Raw genomic sequence first — 26876 nt, forward strand, 5'->3', positions numbered from 1 at the left:
TGACGATTAGCTCTGTGCCCACTTCCTGACCCCCCCCCCCCCCCCACACCCACACACACACACACACACACACACACACACACATCCTTATCGCCGTGGTAATCAGCTGCCTGATGGATCGTGATGACCACTTCACCAGCGGGTCCCCCCTCGCGAGCCACCAGCCCCCGAACCCACTTACAAACAAGCCATCTCTGGTTATGAGCACTCAGCGTGGAGGGGGAAGGGGGGGGGGGGGGGGGGGGGACCTGGCCTGTGTCAGTGTCCTCGGTTTGTTGTTTCAGCTCTCCGCTGGGCTTCGGTCACACCCCTGCACAAAGGGGCACCGCTGTGATCCAGACCAGAGCAGGAAACCTCCAAATCTCACCTTAACTCTGGCGCTAACGATTTGTGCTGCTCGCGATTGCTCTTTCAAATTCATCTTCACCCCCTTTTTTTTTTTTTTTTTTTTTTTACACCCGGGCACGATAAGCAGCCAGGTGCTATTCGCACCGTTAGATACTTAATGTGTGTATGTAGCCGACTACTTGTGTGTGTGTGTGTGTGTATATATATTTTTTCTTAAACCCAACCGAGCCAACTCGGTGTAAAAATAAGCTTCTCACGGGACTCGAGTCCCAATCTCCTGGATTAAATGTGATCTATTCACTCACCCCTAGACCTGCTTACGACTCATATTACTGCTTCTGCAAAATCTTTCCGGGTAAAGACTTTCGGGGCCCGCTAGCCATCGCTAAATTAACGTGTAAATAGCCGAATAGTTTCTGTTGTGAGAAACTTTAAACCGCCCACATTTTTTAGTAGAGACTCATATTTCAATCCTTTCCTTTTTCTTTCTCTCCAGGATGAGCCCTTCAGTTCCCACATGCCAGAGACGCTCTTCAACATCTGCAGGTTCCTTCTGAACAACCTCACCAAGGACATACCGCCAGGCATTTCTAAAGTGTATCCTTCCATTTGAGAAAAGTAGTCCTTTTTTTTTTTAGAAAGGAGTGTGGGGGGGCAATCTGAAACCGAGACAGAGACGGTGATGATAATGTGTGTGTGTGTGTGTGTGGGGGGGGTGCGCTTTAATTTAAAAATAATACACACATACAAACACACACAGTTGAGGCCGAGTGTGATCCCGGCCTTTTCGAGGAGGAAAATGGGGCCGAGCAGCTGGGATCGTCTGCGGCCCGAAACGAGGTGTTCCAAAAACCCTTAAAGTTAGATTTATAGCCTGCGTGTGTGTGTGTGTGTGTGTGTGTGTGGGCGGAGCTGGAGAGTCTCTGAGAGGAGAGGAGCGGTGTTAGGTTTTCGGTGATGGAGGAGGGCCAGCGTGGAGCGGCTGCAGCTGCAGCTCATTGAGCGCTCTCACGGCGGCCCTCTGAACCACCCGTCTCCATGTAAATACAAACAAGCAACGACTCCCTCAGCTCGGACACAGGAATATAAGCATCACACGCACACACACACACACACCTACGCACACACACACACAGCTAGGTATCACTTCCAAGGCATTTGGCTAATGTTGTCGGCTCAGCGAGGCTCTTGTTCTCCTCATTAAGTTGTAAAAATGAGTTATGTCTATTTATAAATGCACAAAAAAACAAAACAACTATCCTTCACCCTTTTTTTAAAAATTATCAGTAACACCTTGTATGCGTTGGCCAAGCAGAGTCGAAGACTGGGCGCGTATAAACTCGCCCGGTACTCCTACGAGAAGCTCCAGGAGCTGCACGTTCCCTCTCGCTTCCAGGAGTCCATCGAGCTGGGCGGCCTCAGCATTCGCTCCAAACCGTTTCACGACAGCGAGGTGTGTTTTTATTAAAAAAAAGAGTGTGGGGCTCACGGTATATATGGCATTTCTTTTTTTTTTAAACTTCCGTGTTGTTTGCAGGACCTGATCGAGGGCATGATGTGCTACCGCTGCTCCACCAACAACCCGCTGCTCAACAACCAGGGCAGCGTGTGCATCAACTGCAGGCAGCCTTTCATCTACTCGGCCTCGTCGTACGGTCGGTGGCACCCGGAGCACGCTTATCCTGCCAGGTGGGGGCTCCCTTTAGTAACCGTGTGTGTGTGTGTGTGTGTGTGTGTGTGCAGAGGTGCTGCCTCTGGTGCAGTTCTACCTGGAGGAGGGCATAAGTGACGAGGAGGCCGTCGCCCTGATTGACTTGGAAGTGCCTCACGCGGATCAAAGGGACGCTCGCTGGCAGGAAACGGACAACGGCGGTATCCTTTGTCTCACTGTGTGTGTGTGTGTGTGTGTGTGTGTTCGTACGCGGCTAACAGATGATGCACATGCGTTTTTTCCGTATGAATTATTCACTCTCACCGCCCCCTGTCGGCCCTGAGAGGCGTGCATCCCTGCCCTCGCGCACATATCTTGGAAGTGAGGCACGTGACCCGCCTCCGCCTTGTGACAGCTCTTAAGAAGCTGTTTAGTCTGCGTTGGCCTCGATTCCGTGCCGGTGTGGGGTTAAAGCTGTCGGAGGCTAAGTCATCTCGGCTCTTGAGCTAATAGGGTTAGCGAGGCTCTCCTGTCTCATCTTAATGACACTAACCCTCCAAGAGCCGTAGCCACAGCCCTAGTGCAAGGGGGGGGGGGATTAACCTGCATTAGCCGACAGACACTCAAGGGCACCGGGGTCCTCCAGAGCCACGATTTGACCGACAGGCGCGACTGATCGACATTTTTTAAATTATTTACATTTATATTATTATTTACATTTACATAATTTTTTTTTAGAATAGTCTCTGAACGTTGTGTGTCTCTCCCCCCCCCCCCCCCAAATAAAAAGCGTGATGTTGAAATGTTCTTAACACCCGATCAGAGCTGCAGGCCTTGAGGGTGGAAGAGGGCTCGGCCGACGCAGAGGAAGACCCGTTCACGGCCAAAATGAGCTTCCAGGTAAGGCGGATTTTAATGTGGGCGAAAAACCAGCTGGGGGAGGGTAAAAGGACAGGGGTCCGTAATGTATGTGTGTGTGTGTGTGTGTGTGTGTGTGTGTGTGTCCAAAACAGCAGGGGGGCTCCACCTTCGTCCCCGTCAAGGTGAGTCGCTCGGCGCTGCGCTCCATGAGCAGGAGGGACGTCCTGATCAAGCGCTGGCCCAGGCCGCTCAAATGGGAGTACTTCCGCTCCCTGCTGCCCGACGTGAGCATCACCATGTGCCCCACCTGCTTCAAGGTACAGCATTCCAGACACACACACACACACACACGCACACACACACACACTGTTTTCATTGAGACCTGTGCATTCTGGGCCGCTCTGATCCCCCGTCGTCTCTGTATTTCCTCGTAGATGTTTCACAGCGAGGACTATGAGCTCCTGGTGCTTCAGCACAACTGCTGTCCTTATTGTCGCCGACCCATCGACGAACAGAACTGACCTCCTTAAAACCACGGAAGAACGTTTTCAATGCTGACCTTTTTAGCCCTCTTTCTATCTTTTGCGTTAGATATTTTTGACACAAAGACATCCGTTCATCTTCCGGGTGAATGTGAACGTTCCTTCGAGCTCCCCCCTCTTAAGCCCCGCCCCTCTGTCCTTCCAGCGTCATTAGTGCGAGCGTAAGAAAAGTGCACCATCAACCCGATTGGGTTATTAGGATCAGATTACCTTGGATCCGTCGCTGATGATTACATCAACACGGGCGTGTACAGTGTAAAGGAAAATGACCACGAAAGCTCTATTTTATTTAAAAAGAAAGACGAGGCGCAAACAAACGTGTCCCGCGAACTGAAGCTGTTCTGTATGTTTTTATATCGTTAAAGGGAAAGAAAAAAATAACTTTTCAATAAAAATATTTTGTTACTTTTTAATGACGGTGGCTTTTTTCGTAATGATGTCCCAAAGAGAGAGTAATATTAGTGTGTGTGTGTGTGTGTGTGACAAAGGAGCTGGTGTGTGAGAGTGCATTCCACGAGCAGCTCGCCCCACTGACTCTGATTACTCTTGAGTCTGTGAGTTGAGCTCTGCATTATGCAGCGGTTACGGATTAGGCTTTTAACGGATGCAAATAAGAAATTTCATTTGTTATTTGTCCACTCGGGGGGGAAGGAAAAGAAAAAGGTTGCGTTCGCTTCTTGCTATCGTCCTTGACGACGCATCGACGTGCACGGCGGGTAATGACGGGGTTTGGGTAGCCGCGGCTGCGACCTCTCACCTTGGAAAAGAAACATGCTCGACATCATAGCTATTCCTGGAGTTTTCTCCTGTCGTGTGTGTGTGTGTGTGTGTGTGTGTGTGTGTGTGTGTGTGTGTGCGCGTGTCTGTGTCTTAATTCCATCTCTGCTAACACTTCGCTCCCTAATCCGACCGGCCTGTTAAAAGGTGCTGCATCACTTCAGGGGGCTCCAGAGCACATCTTACTTCCCAGAGATCCGTCCCTCCGGCTGCCTCCTCTTTTTTTTTTTTGCAGCCATGAACGGCACGGAGGGACCCGACTTTTACGTCCCCATGTCGAACAAGACGGGGTTGGTGCGCAGCCCGTACGAGCACGCGCAGTACTACCTGGCCGAGCCCTGGAAGTACTCCCTCCTGGCCGCGTACATGCTGTTCCTCATCGCCTCCGCCTTCCCCGTCAACTTCCTCACCCTCTACGTCACGGTCAAGCACAAGAAGCTGAGGAACCCGCTGAACTTCGTCCTGCTCAACCTGGCGGTGGCCGACCTCCTCATGGTCGTCGGGGGCTTCACGGTCACCCTCTACACGGCCCTGCACGGGTACTTCATCTTGGGGGTCGTCGGCTGCAACGTCGAGGGGTTCTTCGCCACCATGGGAGGTAAGAGACCTTTTAAGAATGTCCCTTTTTTAAATTTTTTATCTCAAATACTGTGTCTGTGCATCGAGCGAATGCTTTTCTTCTTTATATTCCACGCCTCAGGAGAGATCGGTCTCTGGTCTCTGGTGGTTTTGGCCGTGGAGCGCTACGTCGTGGTCTGCAAGCCGATGAGCAGCTTCCGCTTCGGGGAGAAACACGCCATGGCGGGGCTGGTGTTCACGTGGGTCATGGCCCTGACGTGCGCCGTCCCCCCTCTGCTCGGATGGTCCCGGTACCGTATGTTTGAGTGTCTCTAGACTGTGCTCTAAGGGCTTTTTAAAAAATATAATGTTCACGTTTTAAAGCACATCGGATTGCCCTTTTTCGCTGACACGCGTCTCGTATCAAATGCAGCCTCGCGCGCGTGTGATGGCGTTGATGGAAATCCTTTTTTTCCCCCGTTTGTCATTACGTGCGGATGCAGGTACATCCCGGAGGGCATGCAGTGTTCCTGCGGGATCGACTACTACACTCCCAAGCCCGAGATCGGCAACACCTCGTTCGTCATCTATATGTTCGTCCTCCACTTCTCAATCCCCCTCTTCATCATTTTCTTCTGCTACGGTCGCCTCCTCTGCACTGTGCGAGCGGTAAGACGGAAACGCCGCAACGTTATTAATAAGGATGTGATGGCTTTGTTCATCCTTGAGGAGAACATCTTTATTATTTATATATATCTTACCTCTCTCCCCTCCACAGAGAGGTTAGCAGCATCACAGGAGTCTCTGGAGATGTGAGGGATTTAGAGGCTCAAGGACATTTCAGGGGGGCAGATCCCTGCCAACATGGCAGCTTATACCTGGGTGCTCCAGCTGAAAGGCAGTCTGCCTCTCGCCCTCATTAATAATAGTAGAACATCGATAATGTATTAGTCATGAATATAAAAAAGAAAATTATTATTATTAAAGCAAATTAGTATTTTTTTTTTTAAAGACTAACAAATAAATGACAACGTGTCGACGAAATTGAAAAGGGGGACACAACCTTTTATAGCATCGACAAACCCAACACTCGTGTGTTTTCATATTTCTCGCCACGCTCGGCAGAAGTTTCAGTTGGTTGCAATCTGCAACATGACCACTAGATGGCGCCAAATCAGACCGCTATCCCTTTTTTAAAGAGAAGCGTTTCAGACAAGAGGGGCGAAAACAGGTATACGAGGTGAATATGGGACGTGTAAAATAGTAATAGTGTAAACTTCTTCTGGTAGAAACTCAAAATACAAGTATAACCCTGAACATGAACATATTAGGTCGTTCAAAGTGATGAACCTACAGTGTACAATGTGTAGCTCCCCTTGACTTTAAAGATATGTATAGCACGTTTCACACACATTTAGCATTGTTTGCTGCTCCCATGTATCAAGAATGCAGCGCTAACACATGAGAGCAACAAACAGAGCTAAAAGTGAGTGAGTATTGAACTTGCATTCCCCGGGTGGCCAGAAACACGACTCCAAAAGAAATAACAATATTAATCCGTAACAGCTGGATCTGTAAATACGCCACTGTTTTAAAGGCGGTAATATGACTTATGTTGTTTCTGCTGCCCCCATGTGGCCAGAAAAAAAACATTGCGGGTTCAAATCTGATGAAGCGCCAGCCTTTTTTTCTTCTATTATAACATTTTTAATTACAGATATACATATTTGCATAAGTAATTGGAGACTTATCCGTGAAAAATAAGCTGTTTGTTTTACCGCTGTGTTTGAAAACATAAAATAAAAATTACAGATGTAAACAAACCGTCTGAGGACATGAATAACTTACTGTGGATTTAACTGTTTTCAAGTGTTGATTTAAAAGAGCCGTCCGTCTCATACTGTGCGTTTCCATGGCGGCGATGTGCTCGCCAATTATTCTTTTTTTTTTTTATTATAAGTTAATAACTTTAATAAGTTAATGTCTTGCTCTCAGGCGGCGGCCCTGCAGCAGGAGTCTGAAAGCACCCAGAGGGCGGAGAGAGAGGTGACGCGCATGGTGATCGTCATGGTGATCTCCTTCCTGGTGTGCTGGGTGCCCTACGCCACCGTGGCCTGGTACATCTTCGCCAATCAAGGAGCCGAGTTCGGACCGGTGTTCATGACGGCGCCGGCCTTCTTCGCCAAGAGTTCTGCTCTGTACAACCCGGTCATCTACATCCTGCTGAACCGACAGGTGAACATCCCCCTTTGGTTGTTTTCTAGCGTAAAAATTGTTTTTACATTTTAATGGCCTACTTTTTTTTTTTTTATGACGTATTATACGATGTTTTTTCGAGGTGGTCTGTTCTTGTTAAAGACGGTTGTCAAGGATTTTTCTTCAAATTTGGCACAAACTGCACCCGAGAATGAACTGATTAGATTGTGGAGGTCAAAGGTCAAGGTCCCTGCTAACCTCACATCTGTCACATTATCATGGAGATGTCGGGGAAACGGCAGTGAGCGAATCTTTATTCAAATTTAGCCTGAACGTCCAAAAAAGAGTCCATTTAGATTTCGGCGGTCAAAGGTCAAGGTCGCCGTGACCTCACGGCCCTCTCATGCCTCAGGAATGCCTCGGACACATTTCGTAATACAAACATCCATTTGCACTTAAGGATGAACTAGACTAGAATTTGGGGGTCAAATGTCACCGTGACCTCACAAAATCCTTTTTTTTTTTTTTTAGGCCATAACTCAAGAATTCATATAAATGTGACGATTTCAAACGACACGATATATACTATGAATCCTTTTGGTGATATTCTGAAAAAGGAATTTTAATGACTCTTTGGGACATGCTGTAATATGACTTTTGTAAAAAAAAAAAAAGTATCTTAAAATAAAGTACTTCATTTTACAAAAATGTAACTTAATTGTCATTGCCCTGCAGCTTTAAAAGTGATTTAATTATATTAAACTATGATCAATGAGTGAAGGCGTATCTGTGATTCTTCTCGTCTCCAGTTCAGAAACTGCATGGCCACCACGGTTTGCTGTGGAAGGAATCCCTTCGCCGAGGAGGAGGGCGGCGCCACCGCTTCCACCTCCAAAACTCAGACTTCGGCGGTCTCCATCAGCCAGGTGGCCCCCGCTTGACCCCGCTCTCCTTCCCCATCTGTCACTCGCCCACCTCGCCTACATATACATATACATATACACACACACTCAAGAGCCGGCCCGTGTGTTGTTTTTTTTTTCTTTCTCCAATGCATTAAAATCATGGAAAGTGTTCAGCTGGAGCGTAACCCCCGGTAACGAGGGGAGGGGGGCGTCGTCCACGCTCCCCAAATACACACACACACACACACACACACACGATGTCATCACATCCACTCCTGTTTGAGTAATCGCTGCTATACGCGTCCCCAAAAATGCGCTTTAAACAATCATTTTCTGTGATCACTTAGTCCTGAATCTCTTTAGAGATATATATATATATATATATATATATATATATATATATATATATATCCGATGTGTGTTTAAGGCATGTGGTGGTGGGGTGGGGGGGGGTCCTCTGGTCTTTATGGGGGTTGTTAGTGTGCATTGACTTGAGACATGAGTGTAAACAGATGGACCTGAACAGAGACCTCTTGCAGGGCGGAGAGCCTGCGTGCACGTTTTGAAAGGTTTGTGTTTGAATTGATGTTAAATAAACAAATAAAAATGCCTGTATTAATGAGATATTGGGGTATTAATTTAGATTATTGTGTAACGGGGTAAAGTTGTCCTGCAAATAAAAACCAAGCTGAATGTCTGCGTTACTTCCCAAGATCTTTTTTTTTTTTTTAACAAGGCTCTCCTTGAGACGTTCCAGATGTGCCGGTCCAGATCGTAATGTTTAGAAAATCGAGCGCTTTTTGACAGTTTACTTAAAAGAAAAAAAACATTATTGTCATCATCAGACGCGTTTTAAAATCCTAAATACTGTAATTTATTTCACAAACTCTTTGACAAAATCATTTGGCATCACGAATAACAGTCTCTCCTTTATATTGAGCTCACGTTGTTGTTGTTGTTGTTTCTTCTTCTCGTAAAATGTAAATTTCCCTCTTTTTTTTAAATCGGTCAACAATAAATTCATTCGTTTACACACTGATCTGACACTTCTATACTGATGCAGCTCTTCCCAGTGAACTACATCACATCTGATTTTTGATAAGACTTTCGTCATTTATATTCCTCTCCTCCGTCGGGTCGTATTGTCCGAGTCGCACCTGAGAACATTCGCGGGGCTTTCAGGAGGCGGGACGAGTCCATCGCGGTCCTTCTCACTCGTCCTGATGAACAGGCCACTTGTTTGTTTTTGTTGTTTTTTTTTAAACACATCTATAAATATTGCTATGGACATTATAATACAGTACAGTGCATCATTGGCTCATTCCCTTGAGGAGAAAAAAAGAAGGAAAAAAAAAGGGTTCAGTGCGTTAAGATCGCCACCAGGGCTTACCGCGAGGGTTCCCCCGGTAACTGTAAAGACATCCAGAATAAGCCTCCCCTACACCTTCAGACTGGAGTTATGTGTCATGGAGAAAAAGATCTGAAAGAAATAAAAAAAATTAAAAAAAACACCTCGCAAAATGCGCTCGACCGGCAGGTTTAAAAGGTTCCTTTGCCACTTTCCACGCGTCGAATAGTCTGTTTGGAAAAACAAAACAAAAAAATGAAGGCTTGCTCCTCGGCGGGCCGGCGTTCCCCAGGTAACGACGTAGGAGAGAAAAAAAAAGGCGTCCGCCGGCCGCCGCCGTCGTCGTCAGTGGGACGGGGGAGGACGGGGGGGGGGGACGGGGGGACGGGCTTTAGGCCTCGCTGCAGCACTCGTAGATGTTGTCCTCCACGAGGGCGATGACCTGCTCGAACTTGTGGTGCAGCTGAGTGCGACGTGCGGTGGGGTTGGCCTCCAGAGCGATCACCACCTGTGGGGTGGGAGGGGTGGGGGGGGGAGAGAGAGAGAGAGAGAGAGACACGGTTCTTTCAGAGCATTCATGCATCGCGCCAGGAAATCAGCCCTAAAAGTTGAGCGAGGAGGAACGACGGAGGAACAAGGGAAGCAGCTTCAGCCTCCTCTCCGCGCCACAAAAGCCGGTCGCTCTTCACATACTTCACAAAACCCACATCTGCTCTGTTTTTCTTGCCCAGTAGTTGTCACGGTGTCGGTGGGATTCACGGGCGCTACGAGGCGAGAGCGAGAGAATGGGCAATCAGGGCGCCATTCACACAGAGCCGCCCCCCCCTCCTCTCACCCAGGAGGAGAGCAGCCAAGCGGCATCGTCATGGAGGGTGCAGTTAAGGCACAGTCACCAGTGAGGGAAGCATGGGAGGGTGAGGGGTGAGGGGGGAGGGGGGGGGGGGGGGGGGGGGGGGGGCTGGTTCCAGGAGAAACAGGAGACGTGAAGCAACAACTTAACCGCCGTGAAGCACATGAGGGGGCGATGTGATGGATAACGAGCACGTCGTTTTCTTTTAAAAAGGGAAAGGTGTACGTGCGCTGGAGGTGTCGGACACCTTTGTACACCCCCGTCTATGAAACTCAATACATCGGGGAAAAGGAGGGGAGGGGGGGCGCATCTAATCTGAATCTGGCATCGGTGAAAAAGGACAAGAAGTAACGCGTCCAGAGTCTCTTTCCCTCACCTGGCTTCTGTATCTCTTGGCGTATTTGTAGATCTCCGTCAAGGCCAGGTTGGTGTTGAATTCATTCCGGTATTTCTGCAGCACAAACGAGACTCGCGTTAAGATTCCATAAGAGAATGTGTGTGTGTGTGTGCAGTCTTTTTTTAAATTTTTTTTATTGTTGTTGTTGTTGTTGTTGTTTGTGACTCACTCTGGACTCCTCCGCCAGGTGAGCGTTCATCTCCTGCTCGCTGAGAGGTGCCATCTCCTGGATCTGCTGGTAGTAGCACTGCACTCTCTTCTTGTACTCGGGGATCTCCTTGGCGTACAGCAGCTTGTTGGTCGGGGAGTCCTGAAAATAAAAACAACAACACAGTTTTCATCTTTTAAAACTTTTTTTTTTTTTTTGCCGCATGCATTTTTAGTGGGTCAGTGTGGCTCTGGATTAAATGCCCCCCATTCCCCCCCCTCCTCCCCTCCCTCCTCCTCCTCCTCCTCCTCCTCCTTCATGAACACATGTACAAAAATAAATAAATGTCATGTCCTGCTGGAAAAGCTAAAAGCAAACTCTCTCCTGCAGGTCAATTCATAATTTAGCAGCGTGGTCTTTTGCCGCGTCGTCGTGCGGTCGGCGGTGACGAGGTTAAACTGGACGTCGTGAGTTCACCCGTCTGAAAACCGTCCTAAAGCGAGAAAGAGTGAGACGGGTTTCTTTTTTTTTCTTCTTCTTCGCACAACAGGGAGACACAATTCACTCGAGGAGGAGCGTTCCAGTCCAGACAATCCTCTCTCTCTCTCTCTCTCTCTCTCTCCAGTCACTTCGAGGCACTGGTGCTTATTCAAGCAGGAAGAAGCGGAGCGCTGCTGAGAGGTTGTGTGTTTTTTTTTGTTTGTTTTTTTTTGTGGCGGCGATATTAAAAAAAAAAAAAAAAAAGACGGAAGAGAAAAGTAGGACAGGGAGAAAGAGAGAGACGGCCGGCTTCGAGGCTTTCAGCGCCCAGCGAATGTGCTTACGGCACACCTTAATACACCCCCCCCCTCCCCTCCCCCCCCCGTGTCACGAGGCATTTGTGTCACCTGATGTTGGCGTGCGCGCTTGTTTGCTTGTGTTTGTGGTCGTTTTCGTGTGCAGTGAGGGGGGAGGGGGGGGGGGGGGGAGCCTCTCTCTCTCTCTCTCTCTCTCTCTCTTCCTGTGCACGAGGTCACTTCCTGCGGCTCGCCCATCTGCCCAGTACCCCCCCCCCCCCCCACACACACACCCTCCTGTGACCCCATGGCCCTCTGCGCCTGCATCGCGCCAGATAGAGAGGGGTTTCCGTGGCAACGGCGAGCTTCGCTTCCCACTCCACTCTCTCTCTCTCTCTCACCATGCTGCACTCCTGCTGCTAATCCAGACCCCGTACCCTTCACTGCCCTGTCCCCAGGCCATCACTCTCACACAGACACACACAGACACACACACACACACACACACACACACACACACTGTTGACACTCGAGGAAAATGTGTGTCATGCCAGTCTCCTTGACCTACAGGACCTGACGGGGGGGGGGGGGTGTGAAGGAAGGGAGGGGGGGTCCTTGCACCTGGCGACATGACGAGGAGGTGCTTCTTCGTGCACGTCTTCGCCTCCGTAGGTACGGACCTGTGAATATTCGCCGTGCTCTTCGGCACCGAAGTGAAGTTTACAAATCTCGGCGAACGGAGGAGCTCATCGCTCGATGAGTCCTCGGCTCCCTCCGGGGAGGAAGCCGGTCGGAGAGAGAGAGAAAGAGAGAGACAGGAAGCAGAGCGTGCTCAGGGTCACGCCGTCTGAGGGAGGAGACGGATTTGTGAGCGGTGAGGACGTTGACAAGCAGGCACACACACACACACACACACACAGCGCGACAGACAGATGCACGCCTGAGCACACACACACACACACACACACACACACAGAAAAAGAGATCCCTGGTGCTCATGACCTTGGATCAGCCAACTCGGCTGAAATAACATGAGGAGAGGTAGATGGAGATGACAGTCTGAAGGTTTTAGGGATAGGGGTTCACAGAGGGACTCGGGAAGTGGTGTGTGTGTGTGTGTGTGTGTGTGTGTGTGTGTGTGTGTGTGTGTGCGTGGTCAAACTCACAGAGAGACAAGAGGCAAAGATACTGCCGGAGGTGAAAGGGACAACATGTCATAAATACGCTGCATGTCTGTATATGGCATTTACTTATTTTAACGATGTTATATTTGATCTATTTAATGACATTCTAAACTATGACATGCATACAATGTTATGTGGCTTTTTATGACAATTTAATGACACCTACTATATATGTTATGACGCACTATGACACTACAAAACTATTATAATTATGACATACGGTTACTTTTTGGAAAGGAATATACTCTCACACACTATAAAACTATGAACTATATTCTTTTCAGCTTGTATTTTCATGGTCTGGTGTCCTCATACTGATGGTTTTTTTTTGTTGTACATTTTCTTCCAGCCCCATTTCTTCAAATTTGGCACAAATGTCCAGTTTGAATCGAGTTCCCCAGACAGACAGAAGCGTACAGGGAGAGAGATGTATATTAATAGATAATCTCACCTTCCCCAGCTGCAGGTCGGACACGGAGCAGGCGTCGATGAAGGCCTGGGCGATGACGGACAGACAGGCGTCCATGTGGTCCGTCTTTTCGATGTCGAACACAAATTGAGGATTCTTCAGGATGTTCACCCAGAAGCGCAGCGGCAAACTGCACCGAGACACAAGGAAAACCATTCAACGCCTCGCTCTTCACCAGCGAATGGGGCGAACCGAAAAACTTTTTAAAAAAAAAATCTGGAGAGAGGGTTTCAGACCTGTTGGTTTTCCAGATGTGCAGGGTGTCCGGGTCCGTGATGCCCCGTTTGTTAGCCTGCTCCTCCAGGAAGTCAAAGAAGTATTTGATGGCCAGAGGGGGGCGATCCGGAGGGATGCTGAGGATGGCTTGAAAGAGGTCATCCAAGAACTTCTGAAGAGTTCCCTGTGGAGGAACGGGAAGAAGGAAAGCGGCTCATGCATATGCAGAAAATATGGCTCCTGAGGCTAATATGGGGGGGGGGGGGGGGGGGGGGGGGGGGGGGGGGGGGGGGGGGGGGGGGGGGGGGGGGGTCATAAAAAATAAGAAAAAAGAAACACGATGACTTGGACATCGAGCTGTGGCTCACCTTGGTGGAGAGCAGGCGCGTCAGATAGATCTCAGGCAAGACCTTCTTGCGGTGGCTCGGCCTGTGTGACCTCTTGTTCTCCGAGAGGTCATCGTGATGTAGGACCTGGAAAAAAGGTCAAAGAGGTCAACATACGGCACACGAGTTGAAGTCTTAAAACACCCACACACCCCCCACCCCGCCTTCGATGAATGCTCTACTGTCTCGGCCTGTCAAAGGGGATTGTTCTGGTTCTTTCATTAGACACATGATCCAGGAACCACACGGGGGTGTTTAGAAGCGCCGGATAATATACGGAATTGGGAAATGTTTTTCTTTTCTCTCTGGTTGCGGTGTATCATGTCTCTCCGACATGCTCACACATGGTCTAAATAGGGGAGGGGGGGGGGGGGAGGAAGAAGAAAGAAGCCTTCAAAAACCCACCCACTTGTGTCAAAAAGGAGACCCGCAGAAGTGTCCTCTTAAACCAACTATTCACCCGGCAAATTGCGTTCCGGAGAAACTCATTATTCTAAAAGTCAAAAAGGACCCTCCGTATCTCGGCCGACGTTTATAAAAGAGCTTAAGCAGCATTAGGGCTGTCATGTCCTCTCAGCAGCTTCTCGTTTAACCCCCCCACCCCCCCCCATTCTTATTCTCTCCGTCGTAACGCTGCTCCAGCTCTGCTAATAAACCCGCAGCGCACTTTTAGAAACATTATGATTACCAATGAGGAGATACTCACCAAGTGTACGTACTTCTCCGTGTCCAGATCTTTAACTAAGAGGAGAGAAACACACATATATATATATATATATATATATATATATACACAGCATGAAACAATGTGCAATCAGCAGGGTGGAGACCTGAGAGAACGAGAGGAGACAGGATGAGGGAGCACGGAGGAGTGTGACAGAAAAAAACCCCAAAGGAGGTGAGATTGACAGGAGAGGCAGAGGAGATAGAGTACACGCGAGAGGAGAAAGTGATTAAGGTGGACTGAGGGCCGGGGTGAGGGAGGGGAGCCGTCTGAGAGAATGAAAAGAGAAAGATTACGAGTGAAAGGAGAGAGAGATTAGTGGAGACAGACACGCGGAGCCTGTGATTGGTCCTGGAGCCGGTGTAATGAGATGGTAATGCTCGGCCGGCGCTGGGAAAAGAGCATTAAACCTTCGCCCGGTTTATATATAGATCTAAAAAAAAACACCCCGGCGTGTGTTTGTGTGTGTGTGTGTGTGTGTGTGTGTGTGCAAACGTATGAATAACCAAAACACGCGTCCAAACACACAAACATTTTTAAAGTCAATTATTGTGCGCAGCCACAAACAGAGACGGGCACACACACACACACGCGCACACACATACACACACACACACACACACAAAACACACCACGGCGTGGTGAGTGTGTGTCCTCATTACAGTCACAGATGCTCCTGCAGCGGCGAGGAGGACATCGGTCCAGACCCCGCACCGCTGATCACAGGCGGGCAGGACAGTGTTTTATAGTAGCCAGGGAGCGCGACAGGCTCACAACCCCCCCCCCCCCCCCCCCCCCCCCCCCTTGACACTTTGAAGCCCGAGCCAGGTTTGCTCCACATAAGCCTATTTTTGGCCCGGTATGAATGGAGGCGAGGGGGTTTTGATGGACGGAGCCCCGAGAGCAGAGCTGAGCTCTGGTCTGGTACTGATTGCGTAAGGTGGACCCCCAAGACGAACCAGAGCGCACCAGCCCATTAAAAAAAAGCTGCATGTAAACTCATCCGTCAACGGGCAGAGCGAGAGGGTCGTTATATTCCGCGGGTCGAGGCTGCAACTACGGGCCTCGCTTTCGTCGCATTTCTTCTCCCCCCTCCCCCCCCCCACGAAGCTGACATTTTGCTAATGGAATACATCTATAAGGGAGAAACAGAGCTCCGCGTGAAGAGGGAGCATAACTCCGATGCAAAGCAGGGGCGTCGTGATTTATTGGGTGCGAACGTTCCAGGGGGGGTTGGGAGGGTGTGTGGTTTCATGCGTGTTTACACGAGTGTTCTCGTGTTCCCGTGACTGCGCGTATTCATCCGAGTGTGCGACGAAGCGACGGGGCGTGGCCGTGTTTGCGGGTGACGTACCTCTCCCCAGGGTGTTGTCTCTCTTGTCTTTCATGCTCATGGCCAGCGATGCACCCTCTGGGACCTGTGAAGGGAGGGAGGACAAGAGATGACAGAGGGCACGGGGTCAAGGGGCAGCAGGGGTGCACCAGAACAGCATCATTAAGCGTGCCCTCAAGGGGAGTGCAGTGTTGAGAGGTGCGTATGTTTGTGCGCGCGCGCGCGTGTGTGTGTGTGTGTGTGTGTGTCAGTCTCGCGGAGTGCTGGCCGGTCCGCGGCAGCCTGGCCGCGCTCATTAAAGTCAACCTGTGGTGAAATGGATTGAACAGCCTGGCCAGTGAACCCAGACTGTCGGTACACGCTGCAGCTCGACGGCTCGGCACTAAACCAAACAGAGCACTTAGCGGGCACAGGTAAAGGGTCAAAGGTCGAGGGGTCACCAAGCAACTGTTTACGTAGACGTAGACAAACAAACAAACACGCGGAGGCTTTCTTACGGGTTGTCTTCGTTTTACTTGGTTGCTTGGTTAATATTCTTTATAAATAAATGATGTGAGCCTAAACAAGGTTATATTTATAAAAATATTTGTTGTAAAAGCATTTTAATCAATTATTAATTCTTTTTTTTTTGTGCAAATGTTATAATAATAGTAACTAATTTGATGCATCGTGGTTAAGTTAACCAATTAATAAATACCACGTGCGTCAGTGTATTTATATGGAATTATGAATGTGTAAGTATTCACATTATTATTATTATTATTAGGAGTGTTAAAGTAAATTTTTTTAATATGTAATAATAATAATTTGTCTTTTTTTGTGAAAAAAAAACAAACAAACACAGTAGACACAAAACTATGATGTTGAAATAAACATAAATCATGTATGTACACAGTGCTGTTAATTAACAAGTAACCAATTGTGTACTCGTTAAAGGTTTATTACACATTACAACCATCAACTATTGTTTGTTTTGGTTGTAAAACGTGACTAATGGCTGTCATAAATATGCTGCATGTCTGCATAACAATCGTATAAATGCAGCAGCTGTGCAGCAGAAAATGACCCCGCACATGAAGAGAATCATCACACAAACACAGAGACACACACAGACACACAAAGACACACACAAACACACACAAAGACACACAAAGACAGCCGTGTCCGGCCACGCGGACCCGTCCTCCCACCCGCGGACACCCAGTGACACCATTTACAAAAGAGTTCTCACCTTCCAACTACCCCGCTGTTGCTGTTACAATATCAGGGATGTACAGGCACACCATGACACACACACACACACACATTTATATATATATAACACACACCTGGTAATGGAAGACAGTGTTGAGTTTCTTTCTGCCATCTTCCATCACTGAGGAGTTATCCAGGTCCTGCAGAAGCTTACTGTTGCTGCCCAAGTCAAACCACTCTGCAGAGAAAGGAGGAGGAGGGGGGAAGGGCGAGGGGGGGGGGGGGGGGGATATTAGACAATTTCATCCTAAATTTGGAGAAGAAAATGCGAGACATCGGGCAGCCGTGCTCTGGACTCTCCGTGCTCGCGACCTGTGGAAATATTCATGCTCCATTAATCAAATCAGCTCTGCGGGCTCCGCACAGGCTTTTTTTTTTCCTTTTTTTTCTGAAAGCAATAACTCTTTGTGATTATGACTGTACACTCTCCTCGGTGCATTCTGTCATTTATTATATTGCAGCCTCGGGTTAGTTGAGCTTCATGAGAAGAATTGACCTTTTTGCAAAAGGGAGATTACTATATCTCGGCGGGGGAGAGAGGGGAAAAAAAAAAAGGCATGGGGGGCGATAATCAGAGGAAGATGTGCTTCTCACCCAGGTCTACGTCCTCCGCTCGGGGCCACTGGGAGAACGGCAGGTTTTTATAAAAGGCCTCCAGGATCTTCTCCTTCACCTGGCAGACGGTGTCTGTGTTCATGACCCTGACGGGCAGCGAGTCCATGCCGCAGCCCTGGAAGGACACGTTGATGTTCTGCGGAAGCAACAACGAGAGCCGAAGCGTTAGAAAACTTTATTGAAAAGAAAGGAAGGAAGAAAGAAAAGAACGCGGAAGCTCAGAAGAGCGCGCGCGAGAGAGAGCGGACCTGTGGCTTGGCCTCGATGTTCTCGCGGAGCAGCCACTCCTCGTTGAGGGTGTAGCGGGCCTTCCCTGTGATGGCGTCGATGGAGCCTTTGTTGATCTGCTGCTTGATTGCACACAGCAGCAGGAAGAAAGGCTCGCCCACCGTTTCCTGGAGAGAGAGAGAGAGAGAGAGAGAGTCAAACACAGAGACGCTGGAATTCTCTTTTTCCGTGAAGCCTTCCTCACAACTTGACCCCCCCCCCCCCCCCTCGCCACGAGCGTCACCTTGAGGTAGCTGTACATGCAGATGGACATCCAGTTGGTGAGCATCTTCTCCACGACGGACTCGGTGCGCCGCAGCATCAGTTTGGGGTTCTTGGAGGCCGAGGCGTCGATCAGGTCCACCAGCAGGTCCTTCATGATGCTGGTGTAGTACTCCAGCTTACCATGGAGGGCGATGGTGAGCAGAGACGCGAGGCTGCATCTGAGAGGCGAGGCAAAAAAAAAAAAAAAAAGATTAGCGGGGACAGGAGACAGATGAGCGAAAAAAAACAAGACGTGCCCCGTCATTGCTCGTGGTGAGCGGAGGGTTAATGATAACAACAACAACAACAAGGACTCATCTCTTCTTCCCCACACAGCACCTGTGACTGCACAGCCCAAATAAAGGAGTGATCTAATGCAGGGAGTGTCTGGGTGAGTGAGTCCAGAGGTGCAGGGGATTTCCCTAACAAAGCCCCTTTAATCCAGGAGGGAGAGGGGGGGTGGGGGAGGGGGGCATCAGTCAAGTGCTGACACTGTGCCGGGATCTGGATGTGGTGGTGGGTTTTTTTTTGGGAGCTTCTGGAATTTTTTTTCTTCTCCACAATGACTCGCTGGTTTACGGACATCATGGACCAGAAGAACCTGATGAATGACGACGCAGTGGAGATGCTCCTGTGTACAAGCTAATGAATATATAGCTAATGAATATATTATGACTTATTACATTTAATTATACTATGACACATTTTCATTACATTGGCATACTATAACAATTTGTATCGCATACTATACTCTGACTGGTATTATATTTTATGGTTTACTATAAAACATTGCTATAAAAGTTTATGAAGATATATATATATATATAATTTTATGAAATTATATATATATATATATATTTTCTTTATGAGCTTTTATTACATTTTTATGGGATATATATATTATACTAGAAAAAAATATATCTAATTATCACTTTGGCTGTTTAAGTGATAATGAATCTGTTGTTTGTGCATCTGTATTAAAATGTGTTTCAAATATTGTTAACATGTTGAAACATCGAGGACGTCCTCTTTTGGGACACTTTATAGATCCGAGTAATCGAGAAAATAAATAAAGAAATACAAATCTGTGCGTTTGGCCGATTTAAAAACGACCTTTTCGTTTCTTCTCATTCACCTATCTCGCACCGCGAAGTCCTTCTGCTGCTCCAGGGCGTGCACGAACGTGACCAGGAAGTGCTTGTTGTTGAGGAGCGTGGAGAACATCGTGATGCCCTCCTCCACGTTGGGCTTCGTGGTGTCGTTGGTGACCTGGAGGTCAGAAGGGAGATGAAACGGTTAAAAAAAAAAAGCATCACGCACCTGCTGCGCCTAATCTACTCCACCAAGCTCCCGTCTCGAGTGACCCATCTAGTGAACACCTCGTCCTTCTACCCCCCCCCCCCCCCCCCCCCCCCCCCTCTTTCCTCCAGCATCTTCAGACACCTCCTCCCTCTCTGGTATCGCTACATCTCGCCGGCGATTGCCTCTAGAAATGCGCCGACTCGACTTAATGAGCGCGGCCCTATCTGCGGGTGCGAGATGAAGCCTTTCCCTCTGGACCCGCAGCCGTATGGCGCGGCGCCGCCGTCATGACAGAAGGAGAACAGGGGCGTCCATTAAGATAAATAACCCGCCCGGGAGATTTATTCGCTGTGACCTGGAAAACACTTCCTGGAGAAGACGATGTGGATCCGAGGCACTTCATCATCGGCCCACGACAGCCCCCTCCTCCCCCCCCCCGGCTGCCAACCCAAAACCAGCACACACACGGGAGGTTTTTGTGAAACATGCACGCTCCCCTCTCTCCCACACACACTCCCTCTTTATAGCCTTCACTCCCATCCGCCCCTCCATTTAAAAAAACAACAACACACACACACATTAGAAATGGATTTCGATGAAAAGCATACTGTTGGGTTGATCGAGAGCCAGTGGGAAGGAAGTGTGTCAACCACCTGCTATCAACTTAGTGGGCAGTGTGTTGCTTGACAAGCTCACTGAATGAGTTCACACACACACACACACATTATAACAAGCACGCCAATATTTCTTTCTTTCCCCCTCATCAACGAGCCCCACTGTGTGACCCCCCCCCCACCCCCCCCCCCAACGAGCTTCAGTGTGACCCAGTTGAGAAGCAGGAGGAGTGAAGAGGAAAAGGAGGCGGATCGAAGGCGTTAACCCTTCACCTTCCAGTCCTGCAGCAGCGGGTGGGTCTCCGGCAGCACCCGGGGGCCCAGGCCGTCGTTCTCGTAGGCGGGCTGGACCAGACTCTTCTCGTAATCGGAACACATCTGAAACACACATCAGCATATTCACAGGAAAAAAATTTAAAAAATGTAATACCGAGGTCGGCTACAGTCGTAAACCCCCCCCCCCCACACACACACACACACACACACACACACACACACACACAAAAAAACTAAAGTGAGATGGCCTTGAGACTTCTGTGGTAAATCTCGGACCCAAAGGGTTCACGAGGAGGCCCGGAACGGGGGACCCCCGGACCGAACCACGAAAAGGAACATAACACCCGTGACACGGAACTTCGTGAGCTTTTTAATGTGTTTCGTGACTAGACTGACCCGGAGCCAACCTTTAAAAAAAATAAAAATAATAATAATAATAATGAAAAATCTGTCATTTCAGGACAGCTACAGTTGGCTTTGTATCCTCACTGTGTCGGAGTCTGTGTCCAACACATCGACCACTTGAATTTATGTTTCCCTCTACGCAGGTTTTCAAGAGTCTTCTGTAACAAGCTGCTGCTGTGTGTGTGTGTGTGTGTGTGTGTACTTATGAAACAGTGTGTGTGTGTACTTATGAAACAGCGTGTGGGTGTGTGAGGAGTGTGTTTGGAGAAATCAAGGGGGGAAAGTTTCCTTGTCTCGGGGGCCCGCCATTGTTATGTCTCCTTGAAGGCCCATGCCTGTGGTCGGAAGGCGAAGCCCGCCGAGCTGTATGTGTGTGTGTGTGTGTGTGTGTGTGTGTGTGTGTGTGTTAGTGGAAAGAACACCCACTGACAGATAGGCCCGCGGTCTTCAGGTCTTGTTACCTATGGAGAACACATTAGCTCTCCTGCAGGGCGCTGAGCTACACGCCGCATGTTTAAAAATTTCAAGGTGAATTTTTTATCCCGCGTATTACAAGCGGCGGGATATAATATATGTGTAGGAGATATTATTAGGGGGGGTGGGGGGGGGGTATACACAGAGAGGCTCGCTCACCTTGGGGAAGAAGGTGCGCGTGACGAACTGCTTGTACTCCAGGAAGGGGATGCCCTGACTGCGATTCAGCTCCTTGGTCAGGTCGGTCATGTCCGTCTGCAGCTCCGCGAAGCCTGAAAAAGGGAAAAGGAAACGCAAAAGATGGAGAACCTGTGGGAAGAATCTGGACGCTTTTTTTTTTTTTTTTCCCGGTGGAAGAGATTTGAGATAATACGCAGTAATCGTGCAATTTACCAAATCAAATGTCATGTTCTACTTAAAACTCTAAATGTACCAAAACACAGCTCTGATCTTCTAACAACCTCCCCCCCCCCCCCCCCCCTCCTCCCTCCTCCCTCCTCCCCCCTTTTCTCTGTCTCTGCCAGTCTCTAGGCCCCGGCATGCAAGGCAAATATTTACCGCACGGCAAATCAGAGCGGCCCAAATCCGCCCCTCATCCAAACCATGTGTGCAGGCTGAGGTTTTACACGGGAAACAGTATCAGCGTGTCCAGACACGGACTGGAAACGCGCTTCTGCTAATACCGAAGCCACTTTTTATTGAAGAGAGCGCAGTTCTCCGAGAGGATCATGTTCGCCTCGAAATGGCCCCCCCCCCCCCCCGCCGGCGGAGATCCCTTTTGTGGGATAAAAAAAAATAATAAAATAAAATAATAAAAAAAAGCTCTTCCTGTCAGGAAGGATGAGAGACGTATTTGGGTTACAATGCCACTTTCCTCCCAGACTGCGCTCGAGTAGAAAGAAGGGAATACTAGACCCGGGTTATTTATCCTCGAAAACCACCATTGAGTTCACACCATCCGCTCCTGAATAGACCCCCCCCCCCCCTCCCCTCCCACGACGAATGCAAAATCTCCCAAAAAATACCAGAGGACCCTCCCCCGTTCCTGTAACCTGGAATATGTCAATTCCCCCCCGACATCTTCCTTCACTCCCTCCTCTTCATCAGCGTCTTTCCGTCTAAGTGGAACTATCCCTCGCTTTCTGCACACTCACCCTGAACTCAGCCACGGCATCCATCCGCGTCCTCTGAATAAATAACCTCCCCTCCGCTCCTCCTCCTCCTCATCCCACGCTCATGCTTTCTCCCTCGGACTCGCAACCCTGACTCACGCTCCTATCGCTTCCTCTCCCTCCATTTCTCTTTCTCTATCCGACCCCCCCACCCCCACCCCCACCCCACCCCGTCTCTACGCAATAAATCTGGTTGTTCGGACGCGGCGTGGCCTTCGCGCGGCTTTACTCTAATGCCATCGAAACACACACGGCCTCGTTTCCACTGGGCAGACGTGGCCACTGAGTGTGTGTGTGTGTGTGTGTGTGTGTGTGTGTGTGTGTGTGTGTGTGTGTGTGTGTGTGTGTGTGTGTGTGTGTGCGTGTGTGTGTGTGTGTGCGACTGATCATTTATCAGACGCCGTGTTTTATGAGTCACGCTCACTCGGCACAAATCTGTCAACTGTTGTATCTCCCTCCCACATCAGACGAGAAACAATCTCAAACAAAAACCCATTTTGCATGCACACGCACGCGTGCGCACACACACACACACACACACACAAATATATGTGGTCAATATGTTTGTCTTCCCACAAGCTCTTTTTTCATGTCAATCGAAACAAAACATCATTTCAGGCCTAAACAACTCTGACGGCAGAGCTTGTAGAACAGTGTAGTGTGTGTGTGTGTGCGTGTGTGTGTGTGTGTTCCTTGTGCAAACACACCTTTACGGATCTCGTCTCTGATCTGGGACTCCATCTCCTCCATTTGGAGAAGAGTTTTCTGCCAGTAGCGCTCCGCCCGTCGGCTCTTCGTGCAGTAGATTACGAGAGCTGAAAAAAAAAGAAAATACGTACATTCAATAGTTTGAATGCGGCCCTCCGTTTTCCACCCAGAGGACCTAAAAAAAATGTCCCTTAAAACATTTTTTGCGCCGTGTGTTTTTTATAAATATCATCTCGCGTGTGCCTGTGAAAATATATGTGCACGAATGTACCCGACGGCGAGAACGCGTCAATAAAAATGTTCTTGTTTGCGCGAACGTGTAAATAAAATCGGTGCACGTTATGTCACACGTAAAGAAATCTCACACATGAGAGCTCTGCGAACGTCTGACAACACAGCAAACAGCAACGTGTGAAAATCCACCATAGCACCAATATTCACCCCGTGCACCTGCCTCGGTCGTATGAAGAATACAGCACGCACACACACGCGCACACACACACACACACACACACACACACACACACAGCGAGGTGCAACAGTGGGGTCTTTGTGCTTCGAGTGAGGGGATGAAGCAAGTGCGGGGAAACTGTGACCCCGGGGAATTTCCCTTTTATCTGGTCCACATCTGGAGCATCCATCGCGACCGCAGGCGCGCACACACACACACACACACACACACACACACCAGCTTGTGTACACAACCTACCCACAGTGCACAGCAGCAGCAGCACGCAGCACACCACGATGGACACCACGATGGCCAGCTCGCTGCCGCCCAGCTGCACTTTGGCGATGGTGCGGCGAAAGTTCCCCACTTGGACCTGGAAGGAGAAAGAAGACGGACTGAGTGGATCTGCTGCCGTTGAAGACCTCGGTTGTCTCCGTGGAGTGCTTTCTTAATAAACTCAGCGTTGTATGTACATCTTGCACATCTGCTATGGCCATACCGTACCTCATAACTATCAGCTGATAAAGCAAATTGGTTTTTAAGACGACAAGACGGACAGAAATGAGCAGAGAATATGTGCATTAAGTATTTTCTTTGTTAAAAATACATGCTGTGTACAACACGGGCAGCTCTCGTACCTGTGCGCTGAAATAAATGACACCCTGCAAGGTTTTTTGATATAAAATGGCCTCTCTCTCGCTGCAGAGAGCCGTCACCCGGTTCAGAGCAACACCAGATGTGACAAGAATAGGACTTTCAGTCCTGCTTTCTGATTAGTCAGCAGTCCTCTGTGGTCCCTCCTCACATCCTTCCCCAATACGAACATACTTTATAAAAAAAAAAAAAAGAGCCTCAGATAAAAAAGCCTCCAATCCCCAGACCAAATCCCTCATAGGCTGCTCTCCCTTTTTTGGGGGGGGGGGGGGGGGGGGGGGGGGGGGGGGGGGGGGGGGGGGGGGGGGGGGGGGGGACTGCTTAACTGGTGTGCTTTTCTCATTCCATCTTTCTCTTTCTGGTCCAGGCATTTATTCACCAGCGAGAGAGGAGGCCTTCTTCCAGACACTGCAGCAGGCCTGGTGTAATGGAGGGCGGGGGTGGGGGGGGGATGGCGGGGGGGTAAATGCCATTGTTCCATGTTCCCGTTTACAAAAACACTCCTTCCCCACGTCCACTTCTGCAGCTCAGCTCCATTTCAGAGAGCGAAGAAACACAAATGGCAATAAGCTGTGCGTTTAAGCAAATGTGCCGACACCGCGGGAAAAAAGTGTCCGTTGTTTATCCCCCCCCCTCCCCTCCCCCCCCCCCCCCCCCCCCCCCCCCCCCCCCCAAATGTGCACACTAATCACCCTCGCCGCTCGCGTGCGGCCAGCCCACCCGATCGTGTTATGGCATCTCATTTGACCCCCTCGCCCCCTCCCGTTTATGTCTTGACTAATTGCTGGTGTTTATTCTTCAGGCATCCTGAGAGGGGGGGGGGGGGGCGAGGACGAGGACGAGGACGAGAGAGAGAGAGAGAGAGAGCCACAGGTAGACGAGCAGAGAGAGAGAGAGAGCTTTTCTTTTTCTATTTCTGTGTCAAAAAAAAAATCCAGAAAGAGATGGAGTGACATATGTTTCGGAGCTATTTAGGCAAACCACTCACAGTCTGGCTCCTATTTAAATATAGATGAATGCTCCCCCCCCCCCCCTTAATAAAGCTCTCTTATGGACAACAACAGATGGGGAACGTGGGCAGAGGAAAGAGAGTGCCTGGTTTTCATCAGGACCGCGGAGTGCTCGACCACGTCTTCGATTAGGGACGTTAATTGGGGACGGACGGGCGAGGAGTGAGATGGTCATCCGAGTCTGAAGGCCGTGAGCAGACCTGCAGCCGTGCGATGGGAGATGATAAGGATATAAGGGGGGGCAAGTGGTAAAACCATTCATAACGCCTGGAGACACACACACACACACACACACACACACACACATCTCTCACACTGTGACAGATGGGGTCCGATATCCTTAAATTATCAGGGTTCCATACGGCCGCGTGTTTCAACACACGGTCGTATTTGTGTTTTATTCGCTGGGTGTCGTGCATGTTTTTGTTTTGTTGTTGTTGTTGTTGTTGTTGCATACTCACGGTGACGGGCAGCTCTCTGTCGTTGGAGCTCAGCAGCCCGTTGATGGTGCAGTGGAACAGCTGGTCGTTGTGGAAGCTGATGTTGCATGGGTAGGAGCCAATCATCACCGAGTACTCCTCCGGCTCCAGCTCCAGATCGCTCGGCCCTTTCTGCGCCAGGAAAAAAAAAATATATATATATATATAAAACGAAACAAAAACAAACAAACAGACGGTCAGAGACGCGATGGAGGACGCCTGGTTTGAAGAGGCGCAGATAACATTCAATTCGGCACACACACACACACACACACGGAGAAAACCTCCAGTCTGGGTTCAGCTTAAAGCAGCAAACATTCCCACTTGCCTCTGTCACACGGCCAAAGGGGGAAGTTTCTACAAACAAACCCGCTGACAGTCATCCTCTGCCTGTGCCCAGAATAACATTCTCAGGGCCTTTTTTTTTTTTTACAGGAGCACGTTGGAATAAACTGCGTGGCCCCTTTTTTTTTTTTTTTCTTAATCAATCCCACTCGGTGTAATTAAAGGAGGGGCTCCGCCGATTTCACACTGGAAGTTCTGTTTCCTCGTCATGACAAAGTGAGACGAGGCTACTGATTTTTTTTTGTTTTTTTTAAAGGAAAAAATGCCATGAAGTTGCATTGTTGCATTGTGGGAAATGTAGGATGTGGTGGGTTTTTGTTGTTTGTTATAATCTCGCTCAAATACAAAAATCAATGCAGCGGCTTCTATAGATTTCTACTTAACCCCTTATTTAACTTACAGTTACAGAACACAATGTTCTTTTACACAGTTTGTTGATTGTGAATGTTTATTTCAAAAGTACGGGTTGCAACTTCTTATTTTTATTTTTTTTAGAAGGGTTCGATTTTCATCGGACTTCCCAAAGTCAATCAAGTAAAACCAAAAATAAACATTTCTGCAACTCAATCCGGAAAAGGTTGAGACAGACAGACTGTAAACAAGCCGCCAGCATAGCTACATATATATATATATATATAATGTACATAGCACCTTATTTGGAGGTAAAACCACACCCAGTCTGTAAACTGTCTACAATCATTGTTGCCATTCGCCTGTTTTCTCTTCTAAATGACTTAAGCCCTTTTTTGGGGGGGGGGGGGGGGGGTGGATGTCACAGCGATCATAGACCTCTGCAGTTAACTGGTTATGCACCGTGTTATTATTTATAGATAGGAATGTTTTCCAAAAAAAAAACACCCCGAAAGACCCCATTTGTATGGAACTGCAATTTCCCTTTAATATTGGAATGACAAGTG

General features: G+C 48.9%; 3 protein-coding genes across 3 annotated transcripts in view; 2 read left to right on the forward strand and 1 right to left on the reverse strand.

Moving 5' to 3' along the window:
* ift122 (intraflagellar transport 122 homolog (Chlamydomonas)) overlaps window positions 1-4177 on the forward strand; it is a 20722-nt gene extending 16545 nt beyond the window's left edge. Inside the window, exons 23-29 of the mRNA XM_034537879.1 lie at window positions 845-945; window positions 1636-1801; window positions 1886-2003; window positions 2092-2220; window positions 2823-2899; window positions 3013-3177; window positions 3295-4177. Coding sequence (XP_034393770.1) covers window positions 845-945; window positions 1636-1801; window positions 1886-2003; window positions 2092-2220; window positions 2823-2899; window positions 3013-3177; window positions 3295-3381 — 843 coding nt within the window. The 3' untranslated portion in view covers window positions 3382-4177. The remainder of the gene's footprint in view (window positions 1-844; window positions 946-1635; window positions 1802-1885; window positions 2004-2091; window positions 2221-2822; window positions 2900-3012; window positions 3178-3294) is intronic.
* Window positions 4178-4323: 146 nt separating this feature from the next.
* Window positions 4324-8204, forward strand: LOC117733983 (rhodopsin-like). The gene is made up of 5 exons (XM_034537988.1): window positions 4324-4777; window positions 4880-5048; window positions 5241-5406; window positions 6733-6972; window positions 7743-8204. The coding sequence occupies exons 1-5, from the start codon at window positions 4417-4419 to the stop codon at window positions 7872-7874; spliced, it is 1068 nt and encodes a 355-aa protein (XP_034393879.1). The 5' UTR covers window positions 4324-4416; the 3' UTR covers window positions 7875-8204.
* A 626-nt stretch (window positions 8205-8830) lies between these two features.
* The window catches only part of plxnd1 (plexin D1), a 57362-nt gene continuing 39316 nt past the window's right edge, over window positions 8831-26876 (reverse strand). Inside the window, exons 19-36 of the mRNA XM_034537867.1 lie at window positions 25597-25746; window positions 23730-23844; window positions 23020-23127; window positions 21300-21412; window positions 20259-20363; window positions 19205-19338; window positions 18050-18248; window positions 17787-17933; window positions 17518-17674; window positions 16998-17101; window positions 15691-15754; window positions 14319-14353; window positions 13595-13699; window positions 13247-13410; window positions 12993-13140; window positions 10603-10743; window positions 10413-10487; window positions 8831-9694 (exon numbers count right to left, since the gene is read on the reverse strand). Of these exons, the coding sequence (XP_034393758.1) occupies window positions 9578-9694; window positions 10413-10487; window positions 10603-10743; window positions 12993-13140; window positions 13247-13410; window positions 13595-13699; window positions 14319-14353; window positions 15691-15754; window positions 16998-17101; window positions 17518-17674; window positions 17787-17933; window positions 18050-18248; window positions 19205-19338; window positions 20259-20363; window positions 21300-21412; window positions 23020-23127; window positions 23730-23844; window positions 25597-25746 (2181 nt within the window). The 3' untranslated portion in view covers window positions 8831-9577. The remainder of the gene's footprint in view (window positions 9695-10412; window positions 10488-10602; window positions 10744-12992; window positions 13141-13246; window positions 13411-13594; window positions 13700-14318; window positions 14354-15690; window positions 15755-16997; window positions 17102-17517; window positions 17675-17786; window positions 17934-18049; window positions 18249-19204; window positions 19339-20258; window positions 20364-21299; window positions 21413-23019; window positions 23128-23729; window positions 23845-25596; window positions 25747-26876) is intronic.

Source organism: Cyclopterus lumpus, chromosome 7 (genome assembly GCF_009769545.1).
Source record: "Cyclopterus lumpus isolate fCycLum1 chromosome 7, fCycLum1.pri, whole genome shotgun sequence".
Lineage (NCBI taxonomy): Eukaryota > Metazoa > Chordata > Actinopteri > Perciformes > Cyclopteridae > Cyclopterus > Cyclopterus lumpus.